Source organism: Caenorhabditis briggsae, assembly GCF_000004555.2.
Source record: "Caenorhabditis briggsae complete genome, chrI, whole genome shotgun sequence".
Classification (NCBI taxonomy): domain Eukaryota; kingdom Metazoa; phylum Nematoda; class Chromadorea; order Rhabditida; family Rhabditidae; genus Caenorhabditis; species Caenorhabditis briggsae.
The window spans coordinates 9,192,306-9,217,166 of NC_013489.2; the positions used below are offsets into that span (position 1 = coordinate 9,192,306).

A 24,861-nucleotide genomic window follows, 5' to 3' on the forward strand; every position below is an offset into this window, starting at 1 on the left:
TAGGGGTTCCGCGCACATTTCCCCGAAAAGTGCCACCTGACGTCTAAGAAACCATTATTATCATGACATTAACCTATAAAAATAGGCGTATCACGAGGCCCTTTCGTCTCGCGCGTTTCGGTGATGACGGTGAAAACCTCTGACACATGCAGCTCCCGGAGACGGTCACAGCTTGTCTGTAAGCGGATGCCGGGAGCAGACAAGCCCGTCAGGGCGCGTCAGCGGGTGTTGGCGCGAGCAATATGAAGTAAAAATAGAGGAACAAATGGGAAAAAAGAAACAAAAACTTTGTCGGCAAAATTTTTTACCGTAGTCCTTTTTAAAGGCACGTACGTATTTAACTATTACGGTTTTGAGACGAAAGTTGGGATGTACGGTATAAAAGGTAAAAACAAGTTTATTTTTGCTTTCTATTGCTTCAATTTAAGCACATGACCCAGAAATCCCATATAAATACTCAAAATTGAAAAAACTCCTCTTTGATGGGGTTATTCACCAAAATGTAGAAAAATTCGGAGAAATGGAGAAAATTTCGCAAAACCGGAGAATAAACCAATCTCGCTGAAATTTCGGAGAAAATCGGAGAAAATTATAGAGAGCATATTCACAAAATTTGGGGTCAAAATATCCACTTTGACCATTTTGTCTGAAATTCCAGCCAAAATTTCAAAATTAATTTTGCGACCCAAAATTTTGTGAATATGCTCTCTATAATTTTCTCCGATTTTCTCCGAAATTTCAGCTAGATTGGTTCATTCTCCGCGGTTTCGCGGAATTTTCTCAATTTCTCCGAATTTTTCTATTTACATGTTGGTGAATAACCTCATGAAGTAATTTTCTCGTTAGAGGAACAAGGGTCTTGGTACGATAGTACCACCAAGATCCTAAAAACTGAGATTATGAGTTTTTTCCGAATTTTTTATTCACCGCTTAATGTTATTCTTATTAATCCGTTGTCTGCTTAAATTTTAGTGCCGGCGTTTAAATTTGCTGGGTGGCCGCGGCCTTTTGGCCGAGAATAACGATCGCGATTGTTTGTATTTTTAAAGGGGATTCCGACAGAAAACATTTTTTACTGAAAAAAGTCAAAGAATAGTCCCTTTTTGAAAAATCTTTTATTTTTCAACTGTATTTTAAAAGTTCTTATATCTTACTATCGAAGTTGAATTAATCGTATTCTGTATTAAATTAAATGTATCGTTCATAAATCTTCGTGTAGTTTACAGAAGAATTCATGATGAAAAGAAAGCAAAACAAGAGAAAGGTGTTTTCCGGTAAGTTTCCAAGAACAACTCATGTCTAACATCACTTTTCAGATTCGGATAACGATACCGCAGTGACCGAAACTGAAGCTCCTGTACGTGTACGGAAAAGGCATCTTGGGAGAAGAGAAAGGGAACATGCACGTCTTTCCTCTAATGATAATAACTTTTCGGAACAACGGAACTTTTCAAAGAGAACAACATCAACTTCTTTCTCTACTGCATCCAAACCTTTCTCAATGAATCCTACTATTGATATTCTATCGCAAGCGCCATCCATGTTTTTAGAGCGCAACCAATTTCCTTCCTTATGGATTACTCTTCCCCAAAAAACAATTCCGCTCCTGGAGTTTGTTCTGGAAAAAAAGCTAATCAGTGTTCTCCCTGGACCGTTGAAAGTGTTCCTTGCCGATTGGCTCATGGCGGTTAAACGACAAATGAAAGGCATGTTGCAAAACGATGTTTTAAGGTGAATACCAAATAAATCCAAAAACGCTTCACCCAATTTTTTTTCAGAAAAAAAATCAAGTCGGTGATGGCTAAAGACGAAAATATTCTAGAACATATCGATGTTAGGCTTCGCAATTTTTTGAGAGAAATGTTGGTAACCGTGCTGCAAACCGAAGAATTCGCTATTTTTGAAAATGGACCGTGGCTCCCTTTCGCTCAAAATATAACTAGAAATGTCCCGTTGACAACAAAGCTGGATGAGACTCAGTTAAAGATCCTTTCCACCCAATGTAAGCATTTTTGAATGTGTAAAGTTCTTGATTCATTCAAATTACTTTTTTCAGTGAATAAAAATGTTCGAGATGTAATTTCTTCATTCTTCACCGGGCCAAGGGAATCAAAATCGGACATCCGGAAAATTTACCATCAAATACTACTTTTTGTCGTTAAGTTCACTTTGAACACTTTACGGCATGTTCTCAAATTTGATCCACAAACCTTACGCTTTTTCTATGATGGTGAGATTGAAGATGAAGCAACTACCAAAAGTAACTACCAAACTACCTACCAAAATTCTCACGAGAAGAATGTGGTCGAAGAACGTGTCGTAAATCCCCTAAAATTTTTACTCCCTACACCTGCCGTTGTGCCGAAAATAGACCGGTTGCCAAGGGATTTCGATCCAACAGTGGTAAGTGCTCTATGAAAAGTACAGTAAATATATTGATTTTGTTTCAGCCACCTCCACAAGTAACACATTCGTCGAATAATGGCATTAAAAAGTCTTTCATCAAAGAGTTCAATCCAGTAGTGACTTCAAATAGCTCATTACCCGCCTCTAATAGCTCTGCACTCAACAATAATTTATTGGAGGAAGTCACAGAAGAAGAACTTTTATCTGCCCGAAATTTGCGACCGTCATCTGTTGCCAGTGCAACAGCGTTCTCAAGCCTATCGGCAATTGACAGAGAAAAGGTTCCAGAAAAGTGGATTAACGCATACAAGATGACATTAGAAATCAATCGAAATCTCAAGGCGGAGCTAGGGAGATTAGATGCGAGACACAAGGAGCTGAAGGAGGAAGTAAATGAGTTGAAGGCAGCAAAGCTCAGAAGAAATACAATGCTTTGAATGTTTTTTCTTTTTTTATGGGTTGATTTTGTTACAATTGTTTTGTTGCTATAAAATTGTTTGTTGTTTATGTCTTTTCGTTTTATTTTACAACGATTTCCTCTAGTTTATTCATTGAAAAAGTATTTCGAAGAAGAAGATTTTATACTATTTTTCCTCTTTTTTCTATTTAGTAAATTAGAAGTTCAGATAAAACAACCAAATCATTTTTTTTGCTCGTTGATTAAACATAACAATAGTATTAACAAAATTTTCGTAAAATAAGAAACAACAGGTTCTGAAAATTAACGATGTGTCACATTTACAGGATTTACGGTAGCTATACAGCTAAGAATGAACGGCCAATCAACTGAAAAGACATACGAGGACGGCTTTTGGAGGTTTGATAAATTTGAATTTTTCTATGTATGGAACAAAAACACTTCTAGTGACTTACAAAGCGATTGGAACGAACCACTGAAGTCCCAATGGTCAAATACAGTCGAACATTCCAACGAATTGTACGATAATCACAAAGTTGGAGATGTGAAGAATGTCCTCTGTCTGCGCCTTTTTGCGTCTTCCCTCTATGAAATAGTAACAAAAATGTATTATTAGGGTTCCTATTAATGTCTTGATTGTCAGGCAAATGGCAGCAAAGACGCTCGGAAGCTTATGGTAACCATATTCGGAGAAAGTCTTATCCGAAACATTTCGAAGAACGATATCAAAATATACGAGTCGCTGGTACAAACCGTCCAATACTTGGCCTGGAAAATCAGAAAGGCAGATATCATGTAAAATCGGAAGTTTGAAGATCAAACCAATAAATTATGTTTTTCAGTAAGTTTCGAAGGACCAGCGAGAATCACGGTTGGTCCAGTGTACGTCACATTCTTGTCAAAATTCTGGCAAATGACAAAGCTGACCATGAAAAAGTTGTAGCTGGAATGGTAACAGAAAAACCAGAAAAAATGTCTTTAAAAATTGTTTTTCAGTGTGCAACAATTCTTCACGACATCTATCGCTGCCATATTTCCAATTTGAGCTTTCGTGAGGATTCTTCTCTTCTACCGAAAAGCCGTTTCAATGACGTCTTCCGAGTGGCATTCCCTGTTTTCAATGATGCAATTGTAGAGTATATTCAAAAAGGAAAAAAGGAGGTTATATATGAAACTCTCGCATCTCGCCTGGTATACTTTTACACAAGATTGGCAGCTGACACGTGGCGGTAGGAAAGTAGCTTCATATACCTCACATAGTTCCATTTTCAGAATCCTGGTGGTTCGAAATGGTCCGAAGTTAGAAACTGAGTGGTATCTGTCAAGATCGACCGAGGTACCGTCGTCGTGTTATCTTCTCATCATCTATATTTGTTCCAGAAGTTTCAGGAAACTGAACCGGATTCTTCTCCGTGGTCATCGGAAGCTAACCGCTCAAGTAATGTCTTCAGCAACAACAACTACAGTACACACTCTCAAAACAGTTCTCAAAAGTGTACCGACATCTGTCATATTAACTTTATGAGACAATTCGCAAAGCCTATCCGAAGAAATTTGTAACTTTCTGTTTTTTTTTCTTAATATGTGTTTATCTTATTCAAAATGTTTCAATTCTATTTGCATCCCGCTATTAAAGTATCTTAGTGTCATCCTCATCGTTTGTCATCCTTTATTATCTAAATCTCGTTGAATTTTCATCTTTACGTGTTACCGTATTTCCTGTATTAGAAGATCACCCAAACCGCCTTCTTTAAGCTCAATTATCTCGATTCCTGTGAGAGATATCAAAAATTTATCAACTGATAAATTATCTATCATATTATCGTCAATATTTTCAGTTGACAAGTTTTTGATATCTTCCACCGGAATCGAGTGAGCCCAAAGAAGGCGGTTTCGGTTGTTGATATTACCATATAAGAAAAAATATGGTAATATTGGTCTTGAATCTCGTGACCGTTTTTTGTTCTTTTTCAACCGATATTTTCCCAATAATAAATGTTGGCTCTTTAATTTTCTAAATTTTCTTCTGAACGAAAATAATATCATTGAAATGAAAAATCCTAGGCGAGAAGTAGCAGGAGTTGATTTATCAAATGTTTCTGTTCATATTTGTGGATTACGAGGAAAAGTAGGTGAAGAGGAGAAGCTTGTAGTTATACTGTAACCTATACATCTCTGGTTTCTAGTACTGGATAATTTACTTCATTATAATTCAACTGATTCTCGGAGTGGCTAATATTTTGTTTTTCATGATAAGGTGATCGAAAAAAGGTCTTTTCACATTTGTCTCTTTCATTTTTCAGTATCGTCCATGACAAGGGAACGGATACGTCAAGTGGGATTCTGAATGTAATTTCGAATTCAGAAATACTTTTTAATTTGAATTTTCAGTTTTTCTGTGTAGTTCTTCTGCTATGCTCACTTTGGTGCCAATCAAAGACATTATTTACCATAATTTCCATTTTTAATGTATGTTTCAAACCCAAAAATCAGCCTGTTCAATATCACTTAAGTTTATACAGATATAACTTAAGTTTATACAGATAATTGACACATTCTCTGAATTCTATCTCCTTTTTACAAGAATCTTGGTGGCTTTAGAAGTGAGAAGTCCATTCTACACAGGTTTAGTTTTGCATATTTCTAAAACAAAAATGTTTTGAATGTCTTTTTTCCAGATAACATTATTCTGGTTGTGTTCTCCGTTGTTCGAGTTGGCTTCAGCTCACTTTTCGCCGTCGTTTTGATGCGTTTGAGTTGGTTAGAATAATAATTATATAAAAAAACGGAGCAAGTAAAAAATTCAGGTGCAACGGATTAGCAGATGAGCACGATTTGGAGAAAAATGCGATATATGAATGTATCCAGGAAATGGGAGCTTATAAATGTACGAAATGTTCCGAAAGTGAAGATAACGAAGACAGTGATCAGAAAATTGATTGACTATCGAATAAAATGTTTACTTAAATAAACAGTTTAACAGCTGTCTGGTGCGCCCTCGGCGAGATTTATTTTACTGTTTGTGATTCTGCTCCTCACTTTTTGATTTCTCTCTTTCCAAAGGTCATGTCAAATTTTATTCAATTTTCAAGCTTTACAAAAATTTTCTATTTTTTATTCAGGTAACGCAATAAATTAATAAATCAATAAATATTCGGTCACGTCCCCAGCTTCTGTCCACGTTGAAAAAATTCCACGTATCTCTGGTAATCGGTTTCTACCCAGTTTCGGGCAATTTTCCAACCAGATGCGGGAACGCGCATTTTCCAACCAGATTCGGAAAGTTTTTATTTTCCAACCAGATCTTGTGATTTTCTGACCAGATCCGACCGAGAAAGCTAATTTCCCAACCCGATTCGGACAATTTTCTAACCAGAGCCATTTCTGCTCCGGAATTTTCCCGAATCTGGTTGGAAACCGATTACCAGAGTATTGAAAAAAAAACTAGTTCTCTGTGAAATCAGACTCTGTGAATTTTATTGTTGGATAATTTTCACAAGCCCTTATCTCTGGTAAAAAGCTCTTTGCATACGCTTAACTTTTGGGCTAGGTAGAATCATTTCCACTGAACGTCCCCCTTTTGCAAAACATTCAGTCAAAGATTAAAAGAAATGATCAAATATCAATAAAAAGCGTATGCAAAGCTTCTTACCAGGGAAAAGGAACTTTGGAAATTATCCAACAATGGTCCTCGGAGACCAGGGCGGGGGACCCTTTCACGTACTGAGCTTTTAATCTAGGTCTATACCATCCAAAATTCTGAAAGTAATTGGAAACTTAACCACCAAGCTCCAAACTACTGAAAATGGTAAAAATGGCCGAAAATCAACTAAACATATGTTTTTGTATTATCTTATTGCCAGGTACTGTAGGTTTGGTATACTAGATGAAAAATTATATTCATTTTTTTGCTCATTAAATTTATATGAAGAAAGTTTGACCAATACAGAGAAAGATTTATTCAGTTAAACTCGAAGTTTTTTCACTTCTTTCATTCCATTCGTCATCATTCACCTTTTCGAAACACGGACAACAGCAGCAACATATGATACAACAATGACAGCAGCAGCAACTCGCATCCATTTCCCTTAAAAAGCATTAATAAAGCTTTGTTCCTTTATAGTTTGAACTAAACCAAAAACTCATTCGAACCAAAATAAAAGAGATAAACACTTGAAAAATTGAATAAAGAATTGTGATTACTGAATGGAAAGTGTCTATGGATTCACCTGGAAATTATGTTTAAAAACCGAATCTATAACTTTTCTAGAATACCAAAACACCGCTCAAACCAATCCCCATCATTAAGACCCACGAACATTCGGAATAGAGTATTTCCAAGCGAAATCATCTGAATAAAATATGATATCTTTGCTGAATAATCTCCGAATTCACCGTATAAGTTGCTAGTATTCCAAAAATCATTTTTGACTTCATCCGGAGTGCAAATATAAAAACGAAACAGGCGCCAAACTGAATTTTTAAACTTCTGTACCAAGTATATCAAAAGCTTACAAATGGAAGTGTGAAGATAATACTGATAGAAGATTGAGTGCTGAAAGGATTGTTTTTGAATATGTCGACTATCCTACAGTACTCACTAAAGACTGAGTATCACAAATAAAATGGCTAATATCGCATTCCATAAAATATAAACTCTTATGAGAGTCTGAAAATTTTTATTGTTTTCGGCTCTCGGGAATTTTGTTACTTTTCCAGATCCGATCCGAAGTATTTTATCATTAGTTTCGAAGACATCTCCTCCGGCGACAAATCGGAATTCCTGATCATCCACAGTCATTTGATACTTTTTATTATAAATAAAATCATTTCAAACGTGGTTTGTCTCCAAAATTTCAAATTTGAGAGGAACTGGATTACGGTAGATGACTTACTTAAATTAGCCAGATCGACTCCTGATTTATCAAAAACTGTAAATCTTTACCCATCACATCATCCGATGCATCTCGAAGATCTTCTGGGTCTCTTATCTCAAACTTCCCATCTTCGGGATTATTTTCTACTTTCCTCTCTTCGTTTTCTTTTGTCTACTAACCCAGAAATGCATTGACTTTTTGTATCTGCGTCTCTACCGATGTTCGCCTTATTTCCGCATATTTACCATACATATCTCTCACTTTTTCATCGGATCGTCAAACTGTCTTTTCTCGAAACCTCTCCTTGTTTTATATACTATTTCATTTTCAATGTCTCGGACTGCGCGATGAAAGAATAGGACAATCGATCAGCCATCATCCCGACGAGGCTTCGGTCAATTAAATCGGATCATTTTTTCTAGCTAGGTTAAATTATAGTAGATAAGGAAGGCGAAAATCATAATAGTTTGAAAAGGATAACAACTTTTTACTTTAGTTTTTAGTTATCGTTTTGTGGTATAAACCACTTTTTTTCTACAAAAGCGAATGAATGCTTATTATGCTGGTACAGAAAAATCGGAGCTGTGGAAGAGAATGATTGGTGGCCGAGCTACCGTAATTAGCAACTGATTTTTACATATATATTTTTTCATGATTTTGGTCCATTTTCCGGGAATCGTTTAGATTTAGAAAAATTTTATTCTTGGACTTGTTTGGAGGTTTTCAATACAAAATTTGAAAATTTTAGCTTACAAGATTTTTTCTTCCGCATCTTCGACTTTGATACGAGTAAAATTAGTGTCAGCGACTGACTTCTGGTATAATAACAGAGTCTTTAGGCATTTTTCTCAGAACTGTTGAACTTGAAAACTTATGCTCTGAAAGTACCAATTTCTCACTTGTGGAGCGAGAGCCATAAATGCAAACTGTATTTTTGAGTGTTTCTCCACAATCTGGAATAGCTGTCTATTTTTTCATTTAGCTTAAACAAATGTTGAGTAAATGGAGGCTCGAATTACGCTCCTGTTTCTGCCGATATTGTTGTAATACACCGTAAGATCACTATCCCTACTGACCATACTTACTATCTAATATATTCATTCTAGACCCACATGAAGTTGTTCGTTCCCTTTTCATTTTCTCTTCGCAATTCAATGCTGAATGTTTACATTATGCGCCTCTCTCTGCTCTCGTAGCGCCAAAACATTCACTTGCTATTCGATTTACCATTTTCTTCTTTTCGATATTTTTCCCTTTTGCCGAGTAACACTGTTCTTCGTCTTGATCTATCATGATCATTGACAGCTCTCTCATTTTCTTTATTTGCCGAAATGCGGAAACCGTATACATCCTGATTTCTCTCCTTTTACATCGCCACCCCGCATAGTTCTTTTCTTCGTTTCACACCTGCGTCTAGTTACAAGTTTGATCTCTAGCCAAAAATGTTTGAACAGTGTGGAAATGAGTTTCTCGCTAGAACTTCTTTCAACTATTTTTCACTGTTTCCAAATGTCTTCTTCAGATTTTTTTTTATGAATTTGTGATACGGTAATCCTCAGGAGCCACACTTTAATCTTCTTACTTTAATCCTCGAAATATTTCTTATTACCCAGAGAAGTCTATAGCCATTAATTGAATAAACTAAAAAGTATTTGATCTAAACTTCAGATACAAAACTATGTCTACAGGTATCCTTCAGCTGTTCATACATTCCCTTTTTCTCTTCTCCTTTTTCTTCATTTTTATTGTATTTTTCTCCCACGCAACACTCTGAAATTAAACAAGTTCCTTCTTTTCTTCTTCACGGTCAAAGAAGAACTGCGGATTTGAATTTGATCTACCTTTAAAAAAATTGATGTTGTAGGTCAAAGTTGGTGGGATGGGTGGCCTTTGATTTCAAATTCTGAAACTATGCTCCAGACCAGCCAAACCAATTTTTTTCATGGTAGACCATAATTAAGTTTGCAGTTTGTACTTCATTCTGTGGGAGACCGTTTTCTTTTCAAACACACTAAAATCATCTGAATTGTTCCCAAAAAAGCTATCTTTCCTCAGATATGAGACTATTTTGCGGTCTCTTTCTCTTCGTCACTCTCACTTGGGCCCAACAACAAGATCTATCATGGAAAGCTGACATTTTTGCATCGGAACGCGAAAATGAGATGGCCGAGGTAAACCTGGAATTCTGAGCACACTAAAAATAAATAGAAAATCTAAAACTTCATTCAAAATACTAAACATTTTCAGCAAGATGCTCTCACTCGATATTTCGGGAATGACAAGAGAAATACCACATTCTTTCCAACTTGGGATGCAATGAAAGCAAAGTTAGATTCAGAAATTTTTTGTTCTCAAAATTTCTGAAAATTTCCAGAGTTGGAGATTTCATCAATGTCAATACCACCAGATTGAAAAATCACAATTATAACGAAATGACTGCTTGGCTTCAAGTGAGTTTTTTTTTACTTTGAATTTCAGAGTTTAAAATTTCCAGGCACTTCGTCTTAATTATCCAAATATCACTCATTTGTATTCTGCTGGAAAATCTGTGGAAGGAAGAGAATTATGGGTTCTGATTGTGTCTGATAAACCGAAAGAACACGAATTACTGGAGCCAGAATTGAAGATCGTTGGAAATATGCATGGAAATGAGGTAGGAGTTTTCCATTGATTTTCCAAAAAGGAGTTTCATTTTTGTAGGTGGTTGGTCGTGAAGCAGTTTTGTATTTGGCTGAAATTTTATGTACAAATTATGGAAAAAATAAGTATCTGACTGGTGTAAGTTTTATTCTGAAACTCTGAAGTTTTGATTTCAATTTTCAGTTAGTGAATGGTGCTCGATTCCATTTGATGCCATCTATGAATCCAGATGGATACGAGAAGGGTTTTGCTGGAGATAGAATTTCGGCGATGGTAAGGTGTACTTCCTGAAATCAAGCAAGATCGATATTTCTAGGGACGTGCTAATGCGAACGACGTGGATCTGAATAGAAACTTCCCTACAAAATTCCCACAACATCGAGAGCCATCCGGAGGAAATGATCCAGAAAAGTAGGTAACCTTTCAGTTTTATTTGAAAATTATTTTTTCAGAGAAAACGTTGCTGTGATGAAATGGCTTCAATCATATCCTTTCGTATTGAGTACAAATCTTCATGGAGGAAGTCTAGTTGCTAATTATCCTTACGACGACTCTGTAACTGGACAAGATGGAATTTATACTGCTGTAAAACCATTTCGCAACATTGAACGTCACAATTATTTGAATAATTTCAGAGTGCAGACGACAAACTATTCGTAGAATTGAGTTATAGATATGCAAGAGCCCATACGAAAATGTGGAAAACTGGAAGAAGATGTGGATTGTCGGCTGATGGAGACAATTTTATAAACGGAATTACGAATGGTGCTGGATGGTATCATTTGGCTGGTGGAATGCAGGATTGGCAATACGAGCATACAAATTGCTTGGAGATTACTGTAGAAATGGGATGTTTCAAGTTTCCAACTGATGACATGATGCCAAAGTTATGGGAGGAACATCAGTTTTCGCTTCTCTCTTTTATGGAAATGGGATTGACAGGAGTTACGGGTCTTGTTGTGGATAGAAATAATAATACAGTAGCCAACGCAACAATTTCTGTGGAGACTGGAAAGGATATAATCTCAACGGAAGCTGGAGAATATTGGAGACTTTTGCCACCAGGAGACCATCAAGTTACTGTATCCGCGCGTGGACTTGAATCTGATACTTTTACTGTAACTGTAATACCTGGATCGAGAGCTGTTCGACATGATATTACACTATTGGCATGTGGAGATAATGAAACGGTATTAAGGGAATTTGAAATTTATTTAGAACTTTAAAGTCTAATTAGAACTTGGATTTCAGAAATCGGAATTGTACATCCGAGGAAGAGGCAAAAACTTGATTGCTGTGTTATCATTCGATGAAATGTAAGCTAGCTGCACTTTTAAAAAATTAAATGCCGTAAAATATTCATTAGATGAGCCCTTCTATTAGAGGTGGGGTACGGTGAAATTTTTTTTGCAGAAAATCATTTAGATAGACACTAAAAATTGGAAATTTTCGAGAAAAACTTGCGAATTTTCAAAAGAAAAGTATTATTTTTCTCACTTTTCTTTGCAAAATTTTTAGACCTTTTTAGGGGTTTCAGCTGTTTTCAAAAATTCTTCTCCCCCTTTTCCAGTTTTTTTATAATCGGAAAATAGACTGGATGGTATGCGCAAATATTACTGTAGATTACTGTAGACGCTAATTTCCTCTTTTTCGCAAACACAGTCACGTCAAAATGCAGAAAAAACAAATTGTATCAAGCAAGAAAATTATGTTTCTACAGTAATCTACAGTAACCTTTGCGCATATGGTTCAGTCGGAAAAGGAAAAAGCGGAGAAGAATCTTCAAAAATAGCTGAAAAACCGAAAAAGGCTTAAAAATTTTGCAAGAAAATTGAGAAAAAAACATTCTCTTCAAAATAAATTATTTTCACAATCTCCATTTTTTTGGATTAAAAAAAAACTTTGTGTGAATCTTCATGTTTTTCTGCCCAATTTGAAACAACTCACCGTACACCACACTTATGGTTAACAGAAGACCCCCTCTAATAGAAGGGTCCTCTGGGAGGGGCTTAGAAAAACAGAAGGGTTCTGTAAAAGAAGGGCCGGCCTTTCTAATACAGGTTTAACGGTACATTAATTTCAGTGGAGGACAAGTGGTCGATGAATTGGCTCGTTTGACTTGTACAGGAGACTTTACGATCGATAAAGATGTTTCATTGATGTTGATTCCAAATATGACTAACGAACTAAAAGGAGTAAGTTCTAATCCGAAATCTTCTTTTATGGATTCAACTAATTTACAGCGCCTCTCTGATTTTGACCCTGCAGCAGTGTTAATCATTAGCGAAGGAATTGTTGAAACTTTGACATTCAGTGTATCTGAAAACGAACCAAGACTTTTTGACAAAGCAAAAATGGACGAATCCTTGCTGAAAGCTCTTGGCAATTCAATTCAATGCGATCGAAAACTACTCGAATCAAAAACTGCGTTGAGAGTTGATGATCTACAGTTGAAAAAGGCTTTTGAATTGGGAATTTCTGTTGGTTGTGATTCAACTGATTTGCAGAAGAAGGCAGCGACAGTTGGAACGATTGCTGATGTTAGCCTCAATGCCGAGAGCTTTCCCAATAATTTTGTTTCGATTTGCAGATGATCAAAAACGAATTGATCAAAGACAGTGTCAATGAGTTTTCCGTTGTTCCATCTGCCCATCCAGGAGATCATTTCACTCCAGATCAAGTGATTCTTGTTACAAAGTGAACCTTTTGAAATAAGAAAGGAGAACTAAAACATTCAAATTTCAGCGCCGCCGTTGCTGAACTTGAGCGAAAGGAATGTGTTCAAGAGTTGCCTCGTGGACCTAATAAATTATATTTGATGGGATCTGGAAAACCACCATACACATTGATTACGGCTGTTGAGAAGGTACGATCATTGAACGCAATACAACCTGTATTAGAAGAGCCGACCCTTCTATTTTTGTGGGGTCTCTATGAGGGTACTTCCATTAAAGAGACATCGTTTTTAGCTGAAAATTTTAAAACACCTAAAATTCAATAGAAACAAAAAACAACTAAAATTCAGATAACCACATAAATTTATGTGTTGCTATTAGTAATCTAACAGAAGGGCCCTTCCATCAAAAGGAGCATTTCTGTTTTTCGTGTGGTCTCTACGGAAGCAATGCGATTAGAGGGGCCCTTCTAATACAGGTTTTACGTAGTTTGCAAAACACGACTTAAACTTTCAATTTTAAGAGAACAGAAGCAATGGCTTATGAAATGATGTCCACTTACTGTAACCCCGAAACAAATGCAGAATTTTCGGAAATTTTGGGCAAATCCACACTGGTCTTCATGCCAGAAATCCCACATACTCAATTGAATTGTCACGACTACGATACGATTTCTCCATTCAAGTTGCTGTTAGACGAAGCCATCGGAGCTGTTCCAGAACTTGATTTTGTTATAATCCTAGCGACTGGAGGAATGAAAGTTCGATATATAAATGATACGATTGGAATTGGAAAACCGATTGCTGAAGTCTATAGATCCAATCACGATTTGATGAAATCTTCGGAGACAGAAGGGTGTGCAAAAGGATTTCCAAATGAGAAGGAGGCAATTCGAGAGTTTTCATGGAATGACAATGCATCCCGAATGGATAAATCCGGTGTTAATCGTAGGTATTTCATTCAGAATGTCTCTCTAACTCTCGCGTATTCCAGACGCAGCTGATAATTTGGATGCACTTCTCGTACAGATTGGATGTTGTTATGAGAACATGGCTAGTGGACATCTCTATTCTGAGAATCAGAAATCAGTGAAAAACGCGTTGATTGAACGAACGAGAGGAGTTCGGATAACTGGAGGAATGGAAGGAATGACTGTTTCAATTGATCATATGCATAAGAGTCTTCCACTTTTGAATGGAAGACGATTTGTTCCACTTCCAAATGGAGAACATTTGGTGAAAGTGAGAACGGCTGGAGGACAAATGCATGCTCAGTTTGCTGTTGTGGTGAGTAGAATTGTCAATTGGATTACTGTGTTCTTCTGATTGAACTGATTGGTGGAAGACGGTGTGTGGTGAATTTTAAATTGTTTTTTTGTACAGAAAATCATGTAGAGTCACATAAAAATAGAGAAAATATTCAGAAAAAAAATACTTCCTCGAAAAAAAGCATCGAAAAACGAAGTTGGCTCTTAGCTTGAGTTTTCTAGTCCCCCGCGATCGTGGTTTTTTTCAATTAAGGAGTTATTTAAGGATTTTTAAGGAGACTGTGCACTACCTTTAAAATCTTTAGACACAAAAATTGGAAGTTTTTGAGAAGGGGTTTTCAATAATTATCGAGAGAACAAACTTATTTTTCTCAATTTTTTTGCGAAATTGTTAGACCTTTTTAAGTTATTCAGCTATTTTCGAAAAATCTTTTTCGCTTTTCCGGGTTTTTTCTGTCTGAAAATTACCGCGACGGTATTCGTGAAGGTTACTGTAGATTACTGGAGAAGCTAATCTTCCTGCAGTTTTTTAATTGCAGACAGTTTTTATTTACTGAATTTTGACGTGATTGTGTTTGCAAAAAATATGCAGTAAAACTACAAGCAAATTAGCTTCTATGATAGAAGTTCTATCTACAGTAACCAAAAAGAAAACTTTGAGAATTTCTAAAAAACCTAAAAAGGTCTAAACATTATGCGGGGGACTAAAAAACTCAAGCTTATCCCTAAACACCAAAAAAGAAGAAATTTTCAGATTTCGGATAAAACTCCAACAGCCGAAAAATTCATTGGAGTACAGTCATCGAATATGGTCATTATAACGATTGCATCGATTTTGATGATTATTAGTTGTACATTTATGTGTCGACAGAGAGTTACATCAGTTTTGAATCGAAGAGGATTCTTCAATGGTAAGCCCACAATTTGGTTTCAAAGTGTTTCATCATAAATTGAATTCTCTCCAGGAATCGGCTCAAACCATGGATTTGAACGTATTCCGTTGTATAAATCGGACGATGAGGACGAGGATGAAGTATTCGATTTGCAAAAGTTATAAACTTTTCAAACTTTTGAAAAACCATATCTGAAATTTGGCATAGCTCCTTCGCAAAACGGGTTGATATTTTGAGAAATTGTAAACATTTTATTGTTTTATTGTGTCGTAAAATCTGATGGGTATTAGTTTTTTTGTGATATTACTTTCATAGATGAACTGGTTTTCTTTTCTTTTTAAAGTATTACACTGTATTACATGTAAAAATTTATTATTCGAACTAAAAGTAAAAGAAAAAGAAAAACGAATTACCAATGAAGACAATAATTGAAAATTTCCGGCCATGGTTTACTGACATAGAAAGTATACCTCTCCTCCCAATATTCTTCTGGTGCCAGCCTTATGAATTCACTGTCCAAACTGCTACAATCACTGGAAGTTCCCCAACCAGAATCATCGTCTTCTTCCTCTTCTAATGCCTTCAATTCTTTCTCCCATTCGTGAATTTGGAGATCTCGTGCCTTTCCACTCTCAACAATTCTTTTTCTCCAGTTTGAAAAATCTCTATTAAAAATGGTTTCGGATTTGAGAGTTTGGCGCCATTCATCATCGAATTCTTCTTGAATTCTCTTCATAGTATTCGACTGTCGAACTGTTCCCGCACAGTTCCTGGGAACAGTCAAAAATGGATCTTCAACTACGATGTATAGGGAATCTTTTGGCAATCCACCCAACCGATTCTCTTGTTCATCCCATCTCTTCTCCATCACAATTCCTCGTTTCACAGAGATCCAATTCTTTTTGAAACTGAAAACAAAATATATTTAGAAAGTTTTTAGAATCTAAAAAAACTTACTCGAATTCGGAATAGTATTTCAGGAATCCAAGATAAAGAGCTGCCAAAGAGCTCTTATTTGCATCCAGCACAAATTTTCCATCTTTTTCAATTTTTTCCCTCCAATCGAAATCGTTATATTTATCTCCTACAGCAAAATTTTTATTGAAATTTCGGGAGAATCGCTGGATCGAAGGTAGGACTGCTGGTGTGACTCCCGCTGAAATTATTTTTTTTTATTAACATTCGAAAAAAAGTAAAAACCTTGAAGGTAGTTGATAAGCATCAAACAAATGGAAAAACTGTTGAGTCTTCCCTTACTGGATCCCTCCACTCCGACCTTCGATGCCCATGCTTTGACCGCTTTGCAAAGGAGCGGGAATCTCTTATCAACTGAAATATTCAATTTATACTTGACAATTCAGGTTTAGAAAACTCACTTTTGGCGTACCATCTGAGCAACTGGGTGTTCCGTTTTGAAGTGTCGTTGTCAATGGTCACATCAATAATAACGCCAGTTTTAATGTGCTTCATTTGAAGGACAGGTACCTGAAAAACAGAAAAATTGAGGTTTGTTGATTTTCTAGATTTGCTTACATTGGCTCTCTGGACTTTAACCTTATAAAAAACTGGTTCGTCTTTGATTTTGTACGAAACACTTTTCAATCGGTCCGAAATTTCCTTTAGCTTCTGAAACGTTGATCCCTGGGTCATACTTGGGATCTTAATTGAGAAGTCAAGATCTGAAGTATGAATGTCTACTCCGGCAGCCAGGGATCCAGTCATCAGGCATTTTGCATCTGAAAATTTTATTTTTAATATCAAAATATGTTTAACCAGCAAGCTCGTGCGCCTTCGGCGCGATTTAACCTAATTTTTTACTGGTAGGTTGTTCAATATCAGTTATTTATTTTTTCTTGAAGGTCACGTAAATCTATATTTATTTTTCAATTTTTTCAAAAGTCGGCAGAGTGACACCGGGACCAACAGACTAAGGTTCCGTTTCAAATTTTTAATTTATGAAATCACGTGAAATTTGACAATTTTGATTAATCAAATTGCTCAAAAATAATTTTTTCTCACGGAAAATAATCATCAAAATAGTCAAACGCTTCAAAATCGAAAAAAAAGTGAATCGTCAAAATAGTCAAACGTGGCAAATGAAAAATAGTGGAAATCATATTTCGTCAAAAGTGTTAAATGCTTCAAGAAGAGTCGGAAGTGTCGGATAACTTCGAAAGTTACGAAAAATAATCAGTAGTATCCTCAAACCGGCTGGTTACAACGCTATTATTTTTCTCCGGAAAGAATACAAATCCAGAATACGGAATACAGAATCCAGAATACGGAATACAGAATCCAGAATACGGAATCCAGAATACGGAATCCAGAATACTGAATTCGGAATACGGAATACGGAATACGGAATCCAGAATACGGAATACGGAATCCAGAATACGGAATACGGAATACGGAATACGGAATCCAGAATACGGAATACGGAATACGGAATACGGAATACGGAATACGGAATACGGAATACGGAATACGGAATACGGAATACGGAATACGGAATACGGAATACGGAATACGGAATACGGAATACGGAATACGGAATACGGAATACGGAATACGGAATACGGAATACGGAATACGGAATACGGAATACGGAATACGGAATACGGAATACGGAATACGGAATACGGAATACGGAATACGGAATACGGAATACGGAATACGGAATACGGAATACGGAATACGGAATACGGAATACGGAATTCGGAACCCAGAATCCAGTAACCGGAATACGGAATCCGGAATCCGGAAGCAGAACATCTCTGCTTCTCACTACTATACCACATTTCGTTGTTTCACACTTTCACCTATTCGCATAAAAATCATCTTCGACCCTTTTGAGGCATTTTAATCATAATTGACTAAAGTCAACGAATTTCAATTTGAATCTTTTGACAAATGACTTTTTTGACCTTTTGAGTTTTATAATTATTTTGAAAACGAATCTTTTGACATTTTGACGGTTTTGATTATTTTGAGGCTTGAAAATTTTTGATTGTTAAAAAATTTAAACGAATAGTCAACTTCTCGTCAAAAGTTTCAAAAAAACATTTGAAACGGAACCTTACAACAGACGCGTGTAGCGTTTTAGATATAAGGAAGATATTATGACAAACATTTTGGCTGTTGACAATTTTTCATATCTTTCACAGAAACCGAGATATGTCGGCTCAAAGTGCAAGTATATGTCGGCTCATAGTGCAAGTACTTCTATGAGAGTGTATACGGTACATACGAAACATTATTTTACCTGGAAAGCAGCGATACATCGCTTCCTTGAAACATTTCGCAGCTTCCTCCAATGCCACGTGATGGTCCGTGTTGCCGAACGACTCGATTTCTTGGGAGATCTGAAATTCAATGAAACTGATTTTGGTTGCTGATCCTTTGAAAAAATACCTTATGCTCCACGTAGGCCTTCTCGAAGTCAATTCCACAGGAGTTGACTGGTCCTTTCTTGTGCTTAATGCTCATCTTAATTTTGGATGGACTAATTTTTAGTGAGCATTTTGGAGCCTCTGGAGCTGACGTCGACACTTCCGCTACTCTGTTCTTGGTAACAATAGCAGAGTAGGAAAGTGGAGTCATTGTGGGGTGGAGGGGAGTAGAGGAGTACTGAAAAATAGTAAATTACTAGGAATAGACAAGGATAACACATGGCAACGTATCAAAAAAGAAACATAGATTATGCTTGTATAAAATATCGGAGCTGTGGGGGTCAAAAGCTTGTGGGCTAGGCCACCGGTTCCAGTAACTACCGTAACACAAAATTCTCAGTCCTTTTGTCTCGCTTGATTACTTTTGCTTTTTGACAAGTTTTGTTTAGACAACCTCCAAAAAAATGTTTCTAAATCTAAAAATTTCCGGAAAAAATAAGACAATCGAGAAAAACGGAAACGAAAATTGCAAATCACGGTAGTTTGGCCAGCTATTCTCTTCCGCAACTCCGTTTTTGCCAACATAAAAAAGTCAATACCATGTTCAAATAATTAGAGACAAACAATCGAAATGCATGAATAATATTGTGAGTGACTCATGACTCATCCGTTTCCTGGAAAAATAGGCGGAACGAGCGATTAGATAGAGATGAGTCATCGTAGGGACCCTATAGGGTTGTAAAATGAGTACGTTCTGCTAAAGAAAGGGGGTGTGACGTACACCTATTGAAGAATCTGATTGACAGGTGTAAAAAACAGGTGTGCCATACGAAAAAAAAGGAAAATAATTAAGATGGCTTCAAGGAAAGTGCAAACGGGAGAAAAGGCTCCAGAGGTGGGAAATGAACAAATTTACCTTCTTGAAGAAAAAACCCTATCAACCCAATGTCCAATAAAGACGAAATTGCTGATTTTCAAAATAAGAGAAATGGAAATTGGTATTATTTTGGATGAAACAGGATAAAGTGGCGGAACTGAATGAGCAATTAGATGAAGACCGCGGAGTCTCCATAGGAACCGCAGCGTCCAAAATGAAAATGCTCTGCTAATGGAAGGTAGTGTGACGTGTTTCTATCGAAGATTCTAAATGACAGGAGCTAAACTTGAAAAACAGGTGTGCCATAGAAAAAATAGGAAACATGATTCAGATGCCTTCCAGGAAAGTGCGAATGGGAAAAAAGCCCCAGAGGTAGGAAACAAACAATACCCTATGAAAGAAAAAACAATATAACCCCAATGCCCCATAAATACGAAATTCCAGGGTTTTTTGTAGGAGTCAATTTTGATGTTAGTTACAACTAGAAGACTTTTGTAAAACATGGATTCCTGTTTTCTATGTTGAATTTAAAGGAAATATTCTTGGGTCTGATGGGTGGCTGTACAATCTTGGTAAAATGGTTTAATTAGAATTACATATCGAATAAGAGAAATCGTAACCGATATTATTTTGGATGAAACAAGATAGATACGGAAAAGTTGAGATCGAGGAAGCAGAAAATCGAAAACACCATGGCAATGGAAAAAATCAAAATGGTCCTAGGAGTCTGATATTGTATGTGGTGGTATAGGGGAAAATTGGAGATGGTCGATTTTGGGCGAATTTTAGTTGTCATGTACTCCCCCACATGGTGTTTTCGCACTTATCGGACTAAAACTCATTTTGTGCTCAGGATAAGCGAACTCAAACAACTATTTTTAGTGTAATTTTTTACGCTGTGTTTGAATCTGCGTTTATCTTTTTTGAAATGATCTTAAAATTTTCACGACGACCGATTTTCAGTGATTTTTTTCGAAGTCGGATGAAAAATCAAAATTTTCAGCTAGAAGGAAACGAGTTAGAATTTTTGTTTCAACACCGAAAATGCTCAAAATAGCAAGAGTAATCCATTCCAAATTAGATTAAATGAATATCTTTATTTTCATTTTTTGACCAAAGCTGGTTTGGAAAATAACGCTTGGAAAATAATATAATTTTGGAAAATAATAATTTATTGGTCGATTTTGGAACACAAATATCTCGGTTCTCCGGGCCATTTAGCAAAATTTGAAAACTGTTTTGGAACCAGGGAATGATCTTCTTTCCGATGGATCCACTTGTATGTCTCGATAGCGAGGTAAGTTCTGACCATTCCCTAGTGAGATCAAGTTAAACTATTTACTGCAATTGTGCAGTCATCCGGTTATCAATAAGAATGTCTTCTAATCCAACAAGTGACAATCACTACAATCATATAATAGTACAATGCACAATTAAAAGCTTGGTGACTTCGTAACATATTACGCCACTGAGTTCTTGAAATGCGGATGAGGGAATAAGGAAAACGGCAAACTTTTTAAAACCACTAAACTTATGATAAACCACATCTAAAAAATAATTTAGACTCTATCAAACAACATTTTATGTGGTAGCTTTGTTTCTTGAAGCGCAGTGGAAAACTTTAATAATTTTCATCAAACAACAATTAAAAAACAACCGGACAAGTAAGACGAAAAAAGGGAGAAGGAATAAGGAGCTCCATTACCTCTGTTCGATGTCTTTGGTTTAGGGCCAATTTGGGTTTGATGAGGTGAAGAAGGGACAGATGACAGTTTACAAATTATAATTTGTGAGAGGATCAGAGACAATGTACAACAACAAAAAGAGTTTTTACAAGATTCCTACGGGGATTTCTATCTATTTGAACATTCCGACTCATTCGGTTAATCCCTTCGGACCCTCTGGGGAAGACATGGGAACGAAGATCTAAACTACTATCAAAAATCTAAAAAGAGCAATAAAAACGATTTATGTTCAATAGAAGTTGTCAGAGAACATCATGTAGATGTAAAAGAAGAATGAACAATTAGGTTCTGTGAAAAAGAGGTACTGAAATTTAATGAAATAAAAACAGAATATTCCTGCTAGAGTATATAAGTCATGAAAAATAATTTCAAGATTTTGAAAAATGTTGAATGGAGGATGTTTAGGCTGGAAATAACATACGAAGTGTACACAAAGAGGCTTCTAGTTCAAAAGAAAAGCGTTTCGTTTTGAAATCTACAGTTGAAAAAAAGAATACACTGAAAATATGGGTTTATTGCTGTCCTCCGTAAACATTTTATCGTACAGGGTGGCGCACAATTCCCAGGATAGGAAACAACGGGCATATCTTTAGGCATAAGTATCTTGGAAGCACGAAAGTTGGTAGAAATGTAATTTTACGCTTGATTGAAACCTACTGAAATTTTCGAAGCGATTCCTCAAGTCTAGGTACTGTTATGATTCTCCAAAAATGAACCGTTACTTGTGATTTTCACGAGATGAAGCATTAAATTCGAGCCCAGTACAATGCTTTACTCAAATTTCATGCTAGTGCAAACTTTAATTGTGCGCCACCCTGTAGTTTCCCAGGGAAGAAAAATAAGAATTCGATGCTTCGAATGATTCGATCCAGTGGCATTGTGAGCATAGCAAAAGAAGAAGTAAAAAAATTTAACCTAGTTTATATAAAACCAAATATATTTAACTGAAAAATCAAAACCTCCTTTCAAAAACGTTTAACATTAAAAAAAAAGTGGGGAAAAAGGAAACACATGCATACGATGATTCCCACGCGACAGTTTTTCCTGCCTCACAATTTTCTGAATTTTCAAAAAAGTTTATTTCAACAATCGTTCACATATCGGAAACACATTGAAAAATGGCATCTGATGGAGGGAATTCGAATGCAGGATCTACGAATGAAAAGGCAGTGACTGGAACAGGAGGACAACAACCAAGTGAGCAAGATCCAAAAGAGGGAAAGAAATTCTTCAAATTTGTGTTCAATGTCAACAAAAAAGTCACCGACGAAACGGAAATGACTCAGGATTTTATCAATGTAATTGCAATATTTTTTCTGGATTTTTATTTTTTTCGGAATTTGACCAATTTCCAGGACCTCAAACATTATCAAGAATTTGATGAAACCGTCGGAAAATGCTCGTCTTACTTGGAGAATATTTTCATTCCATTCTCCTCCAAAGTAAGAATTCAATGATTATTTGTTATAGTATTATTTTTTCAGAGCTCTAAAAATGAGGAAGATTCGTTTGCTCGGTTGGCAAAAGCACTCGGAGAATTCAAGGTATCCAATCTTGATTCGTGCAAAAATATACTTCTTTAAAAATCGTTTTTTTCAGAGTTATGTCCCACAAAACCACGTACCAGCATTCGAGAACTTTTCTGCGAAAATGAAGGCGGCAGCAGCATCAAGGAAAAGTTATCAGGCTGTTCAATCATATCATATTCGTCATATGAAACGGTTCCACGAACAACACTATGATCCATTCATGGCACAAAGAAAGAGATTTGATGATGCTCGTAGAAAAATGGATCAGGCTAAAGCCGATGTTCGTGATGCAAAAACAACGACCGCAATTGAGAAAAAAGCGATTTGCTATCAATTGACAGTTGATGATTTTGATCAACAAACTGAGGATTTGATAAAGATAATCGAGGAACTTCCGAAAGTGAAACAAGGATACGTTCGAGACATTTTCGTTCTTCTCACCAAACATAAACTCTACCATATTGATATGAGCAAATACTTTGCTGCTTCTTGCATCTGATATTCTAACAATAAATGATTTTGGGTATAAAACTAGTTGATGTCTGATAGGGTACATATGGAACCGCATATTTCAAAACCATCTGAAAAATGTAACGGGGTACTGTAGGTGATCGTACAGTAACATCTTAGAACTGTTGGGATAATTTTATTAAAGAACTTTTTTGACTAATAGAATTAGGATTATATCTCTCCGTTTGAGTATTTTTCCCTTACAATAATCCTTATCATTTTCGAATATTTTTATCTACAGGAACCCTTTTCATTTTCAATATTTTTCTTTCTACAGTATTTCCCTCTACAGTAATAATTTTCATTTTCAAATACTTCCCCCTAAAGTAATCCTTATCATTTTCCAATGTTTTCACTTACAGTAGCCCTCTTCATTTTCGAAATTTTTCCCTTACAGTAATCCTTTCACCCTCCTTCAAATTTCATTTTCTCTAAATTACTTCCAAGAAAGTATAAATTAAACGTTTTCTTTAAGATTTTCATTATATAAAACTATATTTATTAAATCAGAGAATGTCATTTTCTCAATCACTTGTACATAGTAACTTCCATTGCAGTCAATGCTCCAACCGTCTTTCCATGCTTATTCTTTCTTTTCTTTTCATTATCTCTCACGGATTTAGCCATTGTTCTGTTCGGTTTCATGGCCACCGTCTGATTCTTTGCAACTGGTTTATCAGCTGGCCCCCTCATTGTTTTTGCGCCAATGAACACACTCTTTTTTCCACCATCCGCCGCAAACTAATCATCAAAATATTGAGATTGGGGAACTGTTGGCTTCACTGTTTTTCCCTTTTTGTCTCCTGACGAATTTTTTGTATCGGATGATGTTCCCTTCGATGCTTTTCCTCCTTCAACTGATGCTGAACCAGATCCAGTACCATTTCGAATGTTAGTTGAACTCTTCTTCTTGCAGCACTTTCCACAAATAAAAGATCCAATTAAAAATGCAATTAGAGCTAGAATACATCCAATTAAAAATCCACAACCACCCCAAAGTGCGGGATGCCGAAAATAGTCATCAGTTGAATATTTGTATTCTATACCACCGCATTGTTCTTCTGAAATCAAAACTGATAATCATTGGAAATGTTGGGAAAACGAACGATCGATTAATGACTGACAAACATCCCATACTCCATTATTGACAAAACGCTCACATTCTTCTGAAATTGATTATATGAAATTTATAATACGCGGATTACTGTAGCGACCTAGTTTATGCTCCCCTGTACTATTGCACCATCCATTAGTCATCAATGGAACCGTCTCATAACAATCTGAATTACAAATTTAGCCTTAAATTTTCAGCTTTATTGCTTCTAACCTTCCGTTTTCATAATTGTTAAATTTTTCGTAAAAGCTTCCATGTCCTCTCCAGGAGTCGCCTCTCGTTTGGTTTTTTGAGTATTTGTGTTATTTCTCAGAAATTCAAAGGAATGTGTGAAAAGAACACAGACGTACAACAGATTTCCACTGAAAATAATACATCAAAACTGGTTGATTAGGTAGTACGAGATGTCTCACATTGCACTACGGCTAACAGGCGAATCTTCGAAAAAGTGAACAGAGAAGTCTCCCATTTTCAGGTTGTTGGATGAATTGATTACATTTACATGAAATATTTTAGTAAAA

General features: G+C 36.1%; 7 protein-coding genes across 7 annotated transcripts; 4 read left to right on the plus strand and 3 right to left on the minus strand.

Annotated features, from left to right (window-relative positions):
* Positions 1–1,237: 1,237 nt before the first annotated feature.
* Positions 1,238–4,384, plus strand: CBG12485 (the record flags this gene model as incomplete). Its single annotated transcript, XM_002639969.1, has 9 exons — positions 1,238–1,274; positions 1,317–1,731; positions 1,779–2,002; positions 2,057–2,403; positions 2,451–2,795; positions 3,468–3,619; positions 3,667–3,775; positions 3,821–4,015; positions 4,214–4,384. 9 exons carry the CDS (start codon positions 1,238–1,240, stop codon positions 4,382–4,384), a joined length of 1,995 nt encoding a protein of 664 aa, XP_002640015.1.
* A 689-nt stretch (positions 4,385–5,073) lies between these two features.
* CBG25341 lies at positions 5,074–5,571 on the plus strand (the record flags this gene model as incomplete). Its single annotated transcript, XM_045239657.1, has 4 exons — positions 5,074–5,081; positions 5,128–5,293; positions 5,368–5,427; positions 5,503–5,571. The coding sequence occupies 4 exons, from the start codon at positions 5,074–5,076 to the stop codon at positions 5,569–5,571; spliced, it is 303 nt and encodes a 100-aa protein (XP_045099296.1).
* Positions 5,572–6,922: 1,351 nt separating this feature from the next.
* On the minus strand, positions 6,923–7,625 carry CBG12486 (the record flags this gene model as incomplete). The annotated part of the gene is made up of 3 exons (XM_045239664.1): positions 6,923–7,053; positions 7,100–7,379; positions 7,536–7,625. The coding sequence occupies 3 exons, from the start codon at positions 7,623–7,625 to the stop codon at positions 6,923–6,925; spliced, it is 501 nt and encodes a 166-aa protein (XP_045094884.1).
* Positions 7,626–9,758: 2,133 nt separating this feature from the next.
* Positions 9,759–15,340, plus strand: CBG12487 (the record flags this gene model as incomplete). The annotated part of the gene is made up of 17 exons (XM_045239671.1): positions 9,759–9,872; positions 9,949–10,028; positions 10,076–10,151; positions 10,196–10,354; positions 10,402–10,479; positions 10,525–10,614; positions 10,658–10,752; positions 10,794–10,926; positions 10,977–11,531; positions 11,593–11,657; positions 12,425–12,893; positions 12,932–13,038; positions 13,087–13,207; positions 13,540–13,963; positions 14,010–14,302; positions 15,038–15,194; positions 15,249–15,340. The coding sequence occupies 17 exons, from the start codon at positions 9,759–9,761 to the stop codon at positions 15,338–15,340; spliced, it is 3,108 nt and encodes a 1,035-aa protein (XP_045094885.1).
* Positions 15,341–15,585: 245 nt separating this feature from the next.
* Positions 15,586–19,225, minus strand: Cbr-pup-3 (the record flags this gene model as incomplete). The annotated part of the gene is made up of 8 exons (XM_045239679.1): positions 15,586–16,084; positions 16,134–16,332; positions 16,377–16,505; positions 16,553–16,661; positions 16,710–16,912; positions 18,439–18,538; positions 18,588–18,803; positions 19,190–19,225. The coding sequence occupies 8 exons, from the start codon at positions 19,223–19,225 to the stop codon at positions 15,586–15,588; spliced, it is 1,491 nt and encodes a 496-aa protein (XP_045094886.1).
* A 3,080-nt stretch (positions 19,226–22,305) lies between these two features.
* On the plus strand, positions 22,306–23,215 carry CBG12489 (the record flags this gene model as incomplete). Its single annotated transcript, XM_002639973.1, has 4 exons — positions 22,306–22,485; positions 22,543–22,629; positions 22,672–22,731; positions 22,787–23,215. 4 exons carry the CDS (start codon positions 22,306–22,308, stop codon positions 23,213–23,215), a joined length of 756 nt encoding a protein of 251 aa, XP_002640019.1.
* A 539-nt stretch (positions 23,216–23,754) lies between these two features.
* On the minus strand, positions 23,755–24,809 carry CBG25342 (the record flags this gene model as incomplete). The annotated part of the gene is given in 6 exon segments (XM_045239691.1): positions 23,755–23,914; positions 23,965–23,996; positions 24,010–24,287; positions 24,333–24,392; positions 24,554–24,702; positions 24,754–24,809. 6 exon segments carry the CDS (start codon positions 24,807–24,809, stop codon positions 23,755–23,757), a joined length of 735 nt encoding a protein of 244 aa, XP_045099297.1.
* Between the last annotated feature and the right edge of the window lie 52 nt (positions 24,810–24,861).